Source organism: Anabrus simplex, chromosome 3 (genome assembly GCF_040414725.1).
Source record: "Anabrus simplex isolate iqAnaSimp1 chromosome 3, ASM4041472v1, whole genome shotgun sequence".
In the NCBI taxonomy this organism is placed as follows: Eukaryota; Metazoa; Arthropoda; class Insecta; order Orthoptera; family Tettigoniidae; genus Anabrus; species Anabrus simplex.
In genome coordinates, this window is record NC_090267.1 from 433,042,129 (window position 1) to 433,054,194 (window position 12,066).

Below are 12,066 nucleotides of genomic sequence, written 5' to 3' on the forward strand. Positions count from 1 at the left end.
CCACCACCCGCTGGTCAGTTTGCTTGGTCGTGAAAGGTACAAAGCAAATGGAACCATATGTAAGAAATGCACACTTTTTATGTTGTCACTCGTGGATTTCTATCAGCCCGACAAGAACGAATACATGCATAAGGAACTTTTTTAAAATGATCTAAAATTCTTCAAAATGCTACAGGCTATATTGACCTAAAACCTTCTTGAAAGTTGAAATAATGACTAATCACCCCAAAATCGCCAAAAAATGTAAAATAATGCAAAATAAAAACGGGTCATTATCGTTTGTTATATCGCAGAATGAATTTCTATACTACTGAGCAACGTTCTAATGCAAGGGATGACATTTCAACAACATCCCCCCTACAGTCATGAGTAGAGCCCGAAAGTAAGGAAAATGTGCGTTTCTTTTTTAGGTGTTTATATCGAAGTGTGAGACAGACACAAACATATTTCCGTACGTTTGGGAACGGTAGGACCCGTTTTTATTTTGTCCTTTTTTTGTTGCCTATTTTAGCTTTCGGCGCCTATTTGATAGTGCTTTTTTTCCTCTTTTGAGTTGTTGTGGATATTTTCTGCGGTTATTTATATATTTAAATTAAGCAATGCCAGCCCCGTGGTGTAGGGGTAGCGTGGCTACCTTTTGCCGGGAGGCCCCGGGTTCGATTCCCGGCCAGGTCAGGGATATTTTACCTAGACCTGAGGGCTGGCTCGAGGTCCACTCAGCCTACGTGATTAGAATTGAGGAGCTATCTGACGGTGAGATAGCGGCCCCGGTCTAGAAAGCCAAGAACAACGGCCGAGGGGATTCGTCGTGCTGACCACACGACACCTCGCAATCTGCAGGCCTTCGGGCTGAGCAGCGGTCGCTTGGTAGGCCAAGGCCCTTCAAGGGCTGTAGTGCCATGGGGTTTGGTTTGGTTTAAATTAAACAATGGAAATAAAATAAAATATGATTCCAATGTACTGCGTTAATAATAATAGACAATCTCACTTCAACTTAGTATAACAGATAAAAAATACATTTACATAAACGATAATTTAATATTACACAAATCACTGCTGAAAACTCACTCCACAAGCCAAATGGTCGAGAGGATTGCCAGGTTCCGTTCCTGCTACTTAAGGTTAAGTGATGGTGGTGATTACTTTTTTTGCTATTTGCTTTACGTCACACCGACACAGATAGTTCTTTTGGCGACAATGATGCAGGAAGGGCCTAGGAATGGGAAGGAAGCGGCCGTGGCCTTAATTAAGGTACAACCCCAGCATTTGCCTGGTGTGAAAATGGGAAACCACGGAAAACCATCTTCCGGGCTGCCGACAGTAGGGTTCGAACCCACTATGTCCCGGATGCGAGCTCACAGTTGCGCGCCCCTAACCGCACGGCCAACTCACCCGGCCATTATGTTTTAAGAGAAAGAACAACTTGGTAACCATCTTCTATTAACACTAGTCAGAAGGAAAATGGAAGAAGTCTGGCACTTAGAAATATGAAGTTATCGGCAAAAGAACGGCGAAACACTCCCTAAGGTCCGAAAACCTAATGCCATCAGGGTCGGAAAAGAACAAAAGTTGACCAAGTGAGTTCGGGTATGCAAGAGAGAGGAAGCTGGCACAAATAAGTGGAAGCAACGCCAGACTCAGCTAGGGGAACCGTGGTCGCTAACCCACACTCCCAAGTTGAGAGGCCCTGTAACCTCCTTTTTAGTCTCCTCTTACGACTGGCAGGGGATACCGTTGATGTGATTCTATCACCCCCACGTAAGATTAAGTAATAAAATGGGAAGCAGACCTGCATTAATTTGCCTTACATTAAACCATCCTTATTATTTTAGGGTCCAGGAATTAACCTGGTACTCATTTTTGGTGTAGGCTGAGTGAATCTCAGAGCCATGTGCAACTCCAGAAGTGGAAATCTCGTTTCTTAAATTTTACGACTTCCTGACTGGGATTCGAACCCACGTCCCTCCGGGCGAACCGTGTCATTGTAAATGCCTATTTTAAGTACTTCACTGCCTATTTTCTAAATTTCAAGTGCTTATTTGCCTGCCTATTTTAGCCAAAATAAATGCCTGAACTTCCGGGCTCTAGTCGTGAGTGAACACACATCATACTATCAACTACTGGAGGCACGAAACGGTGAATAGATCGCTTCACATAGGTTTGGAATCAGAAATGACATCCGACTGTAAAACTGGATCAAATCCACATTAAGTACCGACCGGGCCAGGAAGAAGAAGGAGAAGAAGATCAGATAAAAATTTCACTGCCTGTATGGACTACATCCCAGATGAAAATAGAAGTTCATAGCGCTACTGACCATGTCCCCCCATGCGCAGCGAGCGAGCGGGCAGTCCGTGTCACGCCGTATGTATCACAGCGCCCAGCCTAATGGCACTGTATTGTAACAAGCATTGACAGCAGAAATAAATTCACGTTTCATTTACATGGCTTAAGGGATGAATGTTGGATACGACCATGTTTCGAAGCGTTAATAATTAAATTAGTGGGTGATTACAATAATGAATTTGGATAGCGTCGGAAATAAATAGGTGAGATAATTGTACAGAGGGCTACATCTCAATCACACGGCAACTAGGAATGGTAATCATGTTAGTTAGCTCATATATGACGTCACACTTGGAAAATCTTGTCCATTCACAACATGAAAGGCAAGAGAACAGTACTCGAATATCGCTAATCGAATCGATTCTACTTCATTTGTTTCTACTTAATTAGGCCACGATTATGAATCCCCGGCTAGCATTCACGCATGGAAGAATTACCAACAGGTTCTCTCCACCATCTCTGGCTGCATGGTTATTATTATTATTATTATTATTATTATTATTATTATTATTATTATTATTATTATTATTATTATTATTATTATTATTATTATTATTATTATTTCCGACTCGTTGGCTGAATGGTCAGAGTTACTGGCTTTTGGTTCAGAGGGTCCCGGGTATTTCTACTTCAAAATGTTCGGCTCCATGGTTAAAGGTTAGCATGCTGGCCTTTTGTTACAGGAGTTCCGGGTTCGATTCCCGGCCGGATCGGGGATTTTAACCTTAATTGGTTAATTCCAATGAATACGGGGCTGGGTGTGTGTGACGTATTCAACATTAGGAATCATTCTAGGTAGGGCCCTCACCTTCACAGACATGCAGGTCGCCTAATAGGCCGTCTACGAGAAAAAGACCCGCACCAGGCCTCTCCGGAGGCCATACGCAATCAATTGATTAATACTTCGAGATAATGTCCTCTCGACCTCACAGATGTAATCGGACTATATTCTATACCAGTGGTATTGAAACATTTTGGTTGGCTTACCCCCAAAATCCAATATTGTTTTAGCTTCGCACCCCCAAAGTAAGTTACGAGTAAATTGCGATTATGCCAGAAATAACAAATGGTTGTTTTTGGGCGTCAAATAATATTAACTATAATAATCATCACCATCATCCACCAGGCGAGTTGGCCGTGCAGTTAGGGGCGCGCAGCTGTGAGCTTGCATCCAGGAGGTAGTCAGTTCGAACCCCACTGTCGGCAGCCCTGAAGATGGTTTTCCGTGGTTTCCCATTTTCACACGAGGCAAAACCTGGGACTGTACATTAAATAAGGCCACGGCCGCTTCCTTCCCACTCCTAGGCCTTTCCTATCCCATCGTCGCCATAAGACCTATCTGTGTCGGTGCGACGTAAAGCAAAATGTAAAAAGGAATAAAAATGCATTCTTTTTCTTCCACTTCTTCCGCGGTTTATCCCGTTTGCTCGGAGTCCCTGCACTCACTGAGGCATAAACATGTTGTGCCCGGGAATTTAAGGTCGTATGCCGTTCGTAATACGAGGAAACAACCCACGGTCGCCGGGATGACAGGCAAGCACCTAAGCCGCCAAACGACGCTGTTCCCTAATAATAACATTAATGTATTACCGTATTTGTGCGAATAATCCCCGCATATTTTTTAAAAATATTTGAGGCACGAAACTGGGGTGGGGTTTCTATTTGCGTCAAATGTTGGCAATTTTTTCTAATGAGCCTTCCCAAAGTTAGGGTGCGTGGATTATTCGGTGGCGCGGATTATTCGGTGGCGCGGATTATTCGGTGGCGTGGATTATTCGGTGGCGCGGATTATTCGCGTAAATACGGTATATCGTCGCTGGGCAAAGGAAATCTCGTAACTCCGGAGTAAAGTTTACGGAAGAAGGCCAAAACTGAGCGGTCAGCAATGGCCGGAGAACTGTTCCTGACATTTGAATTGCTTAGTGATAGCCCAATAATATGATCACTGGAGTCTTCTGTTCGTTCTCGAGCAAAGCGGCAAGCTTCACATGACAAATGGAGAAACGTGATTTTCGCATGAGTGGAATTAAGTTTTCATTGGCTAACAACGATATTGAAGTTATAGAGTACGCTACAGTCTAATTATTAATGCAACAATTAGCCTACTCTACTACATAAATTTTTACTGGAAAATTGGAAGGAATGGGTGGATTTCGGAATAAATTTTTTAAAAAGAGCATTACAGCATAAGTGAACATTTTTACATACCTACTCAATGGAAGATAGGCCTACACTCGAAATATTTAGTGTCTCGTGGCCAGAAAGATTCATTTCACGCAAGAAATCAGTAGAGCCCTCCCAACCACCCCGTACCTCCTTACGCACTCTCTCTTATTGGTCAGATCCATTAGACGCGTTGACACACACACACACATCTGAAGAGTAAGGGGAGGTGGAGAAAACGAGGTACAAGGATATCTAGCATGAGCGAAACACATGCGGAGGGGAAGGCACTTGCATCCCCGCCTGCCCACACGTCTCACTGGCTCGACAATGAAGGGAGAGGGTAATGAAGTGAGGGACCACACGGCTCCTTCAAGGCAACAGACGTAATGTGTAACCTATGTCAACTCAGTGAGGGTCAAATTCTCCAGTTTGTAATTCTTGTGTGCGAGGTCTAGCTGAAATGTTAGCGGTCTCGAATAATGACGCCATTATCAAATGACATGTCCGACTCGTTGGCTGAATGGTCAGCGTTCTGGCCTTCGGTTCAGAGGGTCCCGGGTTCGATTCCCGGCCGGGTCGGAGATTTTAACCTTAATTGGTTAATTCCAATGGCCCGGGGGCTGGGTGTTTGTGCTGTCCCCAACATCCCTGCAACTCACACACCACACATAGAATAACACTATCCTCCACCACAATAACACGCAGTTACCTACAAATGGCAGATGCCGCCCACCCTCATCGGAGGGTCTGCCTTACAAGGGCTGCACTCGGCTAGAAATAGCCACACGAAATAAAAATAAAATCAAATGACATAGCGCTCAACCACTGTAAGAAAGAATGACCCTTATTCTAGAATAACTAGTTCGGAAAGGGGACTGTGTAATGGTAGAAGAAAACACTAAATCATAACAAGATTTTATTAAAAATGAGCAGGCTAAACTCTTTTCCGAACTGCTCGCTGAAAACAGTTAGTATAGGCTATAAGCTACGATACATTTGCGTACCCCTTGAGATGACCCCCGCGTACCACTACTCGTGCCACACTTTGAAGACCACCGCTCTATGCTGACCAACGAGATAATATATCGAAGAAAAATTAAAAATAAAGAGTAAAAAAATGAAAATACCGTTTTAGGTGCGTAAATAGTAATTAAGGCCTATCGCAAAGCAGGAATTTGTGCGTAAGTACTAACAGCAATGTCCTGCTCCATGGCTAAATGGTTAGCGAGCTGGCCTTTGGTCACAGGGGTCCCGGGTTCGATTCCTGACAGGGTCTGGAATTTTAACCATAGTTGGTTAATTTCGCTGGCACAGGGGCTGGGTGTAGGCTATGTGTCGTGTTCATCATCATTTCATCCCCATCACGACGCGCAGGTCGCCTACGGGAGTCAACTCAAAAGACCTGCAACTGGCGAGCCGAACATGTCCTCGGACACTCCCGGCACTAAAAGCCATACGCCATTTCATTTATTAACAGCAATGTCTTTCATTCGTCATAAATTGGCTGACATGGTTTGTTTAAACTGTACTCTGTATGTTTTGCTGTTACAGGAACAAACATCCATTTTACGAAATATTCGCAACTTTCTAATGGCTGACAGTCTGGCTCACAGTAGACCGAAGGCGATAAAACTTTGATTGATCCAAGAATGTGGGAAAGATAGGTAGGCCTATCCCAAGAAATAAAATCAACGACAGGGATGAATTTAGACGGGTGATCAAGAAGCTAGGCCTATTTGGGATTAAAAATGAAACCAGGGGGCTGGGAAGCGAACTTTGCCAGAGGAGGCAGCCTTAAAAGCTATTGGCAGGGTGTTAAAGTCGGCAAAGGAATAAGATCTAAATTTGAAAATGAAACAGGTTGTTAACTTGCAGTCCATAGACGTTCAACTGAAATGTAAAAGAGATACGGTATTCAAATAAAATAAATTAAAATAATAAAACAACAACTGAAAATAAGATATAGTACTTATAAATATTTTTTTCTAACTGTAAATTTGTACTTTTTACCTAAAGCTATAAAAGGTAGGCCTATCATTTTTCAATCTTGAATTGTATAAATAAAATAGACATTCAGATGCCGTGAGGTTAATATTGTCAGAAAAATATAAAAACATTACGTCATTATAATAAATATGTCTATCCCCATTATCAACATGCATAGGTCTAGTGTCAAATTATAGTATTTATTACAATTACCAAGATATGAAAAACAGACTGCAATCTTAATCCTGGGCATGTTCAAGTCACGAGGACTGGCGAGTCAGAACTCGTCGACAGGAAGAACAAAGACATACTCTACAGCTAGTTCAAGGGCACTATTGCTGCTCTGATCATCAGTCGAAAAACTCGTTAAAGAGAATACATATTTAAAGAAGTAATTATGCAGATTCTCAAACAATTTCAGAAGAGTATTGAAACTACATTTGTTATTTATTTTGGCTTGCAGTCCGTCCTCCAAGTATAACCAGCTGAGTCTGTTCCGTTATTGTCACCCCCAGCTTTGGGCGAGTTCGGCTTAGGCTCGCATGGCAGGGATCCATCAAGGTGACGTCACCCGTGGCCCTGCACCAATAACGGAGCTAGGATTACAGTCGGGAAGGGGAACTTGGATTGGTTGTCACACCGAAGGGAGGGGGGTACACAACAACTGCGTGACTATAAGCCCCGCCTTTACCCACTCCCCTAGCTACTACCTCCCCACCCTTCCCCCTTTATTCTGCGCTCGAAAAATCCACCCGTCTCATCCCCTCCGCCCTGCGCCGGCCCGCCCCCGCGTCCCATCCGACGTCCTCCCGGCGTTCGGGAGAAGAAGAGCGCCGTGCTCCAACAGCCCTGTTATTGAATTAGGCTTATCATTTGATTTCCACACAACCAACGAGTAGGAGCTCTTCCTTGTGTTTCGGCAGAAGCAAAACCAGTTTTCTCTCGTGTCTAAAACCCTCTACCCGGGCCGATATTACCCGTAATCGCCATAATTTGATATCACAGCTTTGATTCAATTATATTTGAAGACCAGTTCTGCGAGCATATAGCAGCAACAACGCAAGTTTTCTTCGTCTTAAACAAGGATCATCATTATTATTATTATCAGTTAACTCGTCTGAAAGGGCGCTGCAGGGGGAGAGGGGATTTTATTTATTAATTTATTGCTTCTTATAGACCGCCTGATGTAACAAAGAGAAGGAGTCCAAAGCAAAGGAAGAGAAAGAGCTACACCACTTCGTCTTCCCTTTGCGCCATATTTCCTTACACAACGTCGATTACAATTAGATTTCGTGTTCAGTTTACAAACTTTTAGTGGAGACTTGACAATATTTTTTTCTACATGGGAAAGTAAACGAGAAACTGTCATCAAATTTAAATGCAGATTTGATCCTAGAGAAAGGAAAACAGGGTGTCTTCAACTTCAGTCTTGTTTACAATTGTTTATTATTGTAGTATAATAACAATTTAAATAAATTAAAGAATACACGTGTGGACTTACGGACAACAGAGTAGTGGTGATTCTGAGTCGACAACAACATTAAGTGGTTGGCATAAACATTCTTCAGTGAATATTGTGCGAAATTTGAGAACTGAGGAGAAGATATTTGGTACCAGCAGCCGCACTACCCGGTTGATGCCATGGACTACTCGTACTTGAACCAGGCGGGGTTTGACGCGTCCAGTTGTTCGCTGACAGCAGCCGGTATGGACCCTACGGGCTTGGGTAACATGCCGTGCTCGTACGGGGACCTCACCTCATGCAGCCAGATGTCACAAGCCGCCTACCGATATACCGCCGCCGCTGCATCCATGGCGCGTTCATACAACCCGGGGGCGGGCGTCACAGCTGGAGCGGCGGGCCACATGGGCGTCGGACACCATCATCCAGCCGCCCCTGGAAGTCAATGTGCCGTGATGGGAGCCCGTCCACACCCCCAAGAACACGTGCACCATAGAGCGCCCATGTTTCCTTCCACCATGAACCTGCAGAGTAAGTCCAAGTTCTTAACTTTCTTCTTTATACTAACTCTACTTCTCTCTACTCTGCATGCAGTCCATCCAGTAAGTTAAAATTTTTCGTCTGCTTGAGCATGGATTATTGTTTATCTCCCCGATCGAGTAATTGTCGATTTACGAAAATTGTTGAAATGTTTAATACTTGCAACATATTAAAAAACTGTACTAATGAATGAATACATTAACGATCCTTAAATGTAAAAATATTACAAATTTATTATTATTATTATTATTATTATTATTATTATTATTATTATTATTATTATTATTATTATTATTATTATTAAGTTATGATTCTTCGTGTTTCATCATTGCTAGTCTATTTCATAGGAATAAGCACTGAAGAAAACGAAATCCTTGTAATACGGCGCGCTAAAAACAGTAAAATACGTAAAGAAAGACAAGTAATGAATTGTAGGCGACGCTGTTCAGAATAGAACTGTCCTATAATAGCCTAACTTATACGACAAAAAATAGGATGTTTCTAATCCCAGTATTCTCACAAAAGACCTTATGTTAAACTTATTCTTTTGAAAATGAAAGTGATTATATTGTCAATGGGCAAATAAATAAATAAATAAATAAATAAATAAATAAATAAAAATTCCTACCTATACGCCTACACGTTGTTGCACATTGTGCTCATAAATATGGCAATGTTTCATGAAGACAGAGGAAAAAATGTGCATTAAGAAATAGTGTGAACATTTGTCATGAACAATGAACTATTAGAAAATCCGTTGGCTCAGACCATATTTAGGTACATTTTCAAAATGATAGGCCTACGTATTGCTTAAATTGTAGGGTAAACGAATAAATTAATTATTCTTCTCGATATTAAACTATGTCCTTACCTAATTGTCAATAATCCAGTGTGTCCCAATGTATCGTATTTTCTGTGGTGAAATTAGGGCTCTGGGCCCGCATAATAATTAATTGAGATTTACGTCCTATTGGGTTAGACTATATGTTCGTACAATAAACAATAGACTGACAGGGAGCATTTACTACTTTAAGTTTATGGTAAGCAATTTATATTAAATTAAAAAAATTCTTAGCTCTACGTCAGTGCATTTTATTGCCATGTTTATACAGCATGAATCAAAATACTTGCGAGTTGTAAACATTCGTTAAGAACGGAGTACAATGTTTTATTGTTGTTTTCTTTTTTTGTATTTGTTTTTCCGTACATAAACATAGTTACATTTGTTTCGTGAATATTGTGCGGAATTTGAGAACATTCTGAAGGAAGAGTAGACTAATTATATAATAATATATAGATTAATGATCTAATTCAGCAATTCTACTTTTACAGAACTTACTTACACACTCATTTTTCTGAATATTTTCTGATGACGAAAATTCTGAACTATTAGGGGTGAATTTCTAAAAAACATTTTGATTCATGTTTCACTTAGCTCATTCAGACAAATGAAAATAAATTACTGACCTATGAATACGGCTTATGACATTATTATTATTAGTCTATTATTATTATTATTATTATTATTATTATTATTATTATTATTATTATTATTATTATTATTATTATTATTATTATTATTATTAGTCTATTATTATTAGGGTCTATTATTAACCTATTGCATTGTCTTAAGTAGAAAAATAACATTTTCAAGAATAATCACGTGGTCTGAGATTATTGATGTGAGGTTGTTAAAAAGATATACATTAATGTAAAACCAAGAGTCTCTATTGATACGGTGCCTCCAGCAGTCCAATAGCTTCCGTTTATAACCAATTTTTATTATTATAAGATAAGTTACTAGGTCCTGACAGAGATACATCATTCCAAATAAACGCAATTACTTTTTAAAACTGTAGTTTATTTTGTAATAATAATAATATGGAGCGTGATTAGGCCATTGGCTTCACCACCTGGAAGTCTGAGGTTCGAATCCAGGTCGATCTGAATCGAGGTTTTCATCTAAAAATCGCATGGTGTCAAGAAGGACAGCCGGCCTTATACTGTACACCCGATCAGAACCCAAATGAGCTTGGGTGACTCCAGTGATCCCAGAAATAACTGGGACAAACTGGAGAAAATCGACAGAAATAATAATAATAATAATAATAATAATAATAATAATAATAATAATAATAATAATAATAATAATCATAATAATAATAATAATAATACGGCCTCAGGTACTATGTTGAAGACATAGCCTAACGATTTGACGCCGTTTACGCGATCTAAATAAGGGATTTTTACCTGGGTCAGAGAGCTGGTCCACTCAGCCTACGTGAAAATAATTGACAAGCTATCTGATGGTGAGACAGCAGCCCCGGTGTAGAAAGTCAAGATCAATGACCGAAAGGATCCGTAGCGCTGACCATGCATCACCTCATAATATTCAAGTTTTGTACCTGAACAGCGGTCGCTGGGTAGGCCAAGGCCTATCAGAGTTGTACCTCCTTAGCGTACGTTTGGTTTTAGTTTGTGCTAATTAATCTGCCTGCATATCAATTTCTACGTTCCGTTTCACTCTATCAGATGGCATAAATTCCAGAACTTTATTTGGCGAGCTATTGCAGTGCTTTTTATGCGCCAATATCATACAGTATGAGTACTTAATAGCTACGATTACCAGTGGCGGATATGAATAGGAAGATAAGCTACCCAAAGGATTAAAAATGAAAACATTAGAATCTATAAACTTTGCATCGGCTACACTCTTCGAACTAGACCGTGAAAGAGATTCGTGATAAGTAGGCCTAAGTTAAATGCATCCTTCTCTGAATGGGTTGCTGAAATTCCGTTTTGGTTGATTCAGGATAAGATTGGCACTTTCGTCTAATTTTCAGGGGTTGTGGAGCAGCTCAGACTGGGAAACGTCGGCCTGTTATTACCGGGTACCGGGTTGAAATCTCGATATTTTGTGGATAAATTGGATGCAGGATAGGTTTTCCTAGGAATATCCGGTTTCATCTGTCACTTCCGTTAATGCTTAACAATATCCATTGTTTATCTCCTCGGAAATGTGCTGACAGGCCTCGCCAGTTGACATGTAAAATTAGGCCTCATCGTACAAGCACGACAGAAAACAACGAAGTCATTATCATAAGAATTTCTTGGTTAATTAGCACAGGAAAGTTTATCTACACTTCACGACTAAACGGATGCACTTCTACGTTTGTAGAATGAGTTTAAATGTTACAGATTTCCTTAACACAATCACGAATTTACTTATAAACTCTGTACTGGACAAAAAATGTATAGCCTATTAAACAGAAATACAAGAAATACTTGTTTACGAAAGATCATACCATGGGATGAGTTTGATGCTAATTCTCCTGTTGGCCTACAAGAATTGACTCAGAGACTCATATTTTGTGGCAGAAAGTGTCTGTGACTAGGTACCTGGTCGGAAACTCGTTAAGCAGTAAGCGCTCTTAGAATAATAATAGATTCATGCTTTTAAATATGATACGCTGTTTTGAACAAAATCTCAGAATAAATACAGGAGGGCCTACAACTTATTACAAGTAGTTCGGTAGCAAAGTTTGCTTACATTAGTTTATTAGGTC

General features: G+C 40.6%; 1 protein-coding gene across 1 annotated transcript in view; it reads left to right on the plus strand.

Annotated features, from left to right (window-relative positions):
* The first annotated feature begins 8,139 nt into the window (after positions 1 to 8,139).
* The window catches only part of LOC136867401 (paired mesoderm homeobox protein 2A-like), a 324,225-nt gene continuing 320,298 nt past the window's right edge, over positions 8,140 to 12,066 (plus strand). Inside the window, exon 1 of the mRNA XM_067144596.2 lies at positions 8,140 to 8,491. Coding sequence (XP_067000697.1) covers positions 8,140 to 8,491 — 352 coding nt within the window. The remainder of the gene's footprint in view (positions 8,492 to 12,066) is intronic.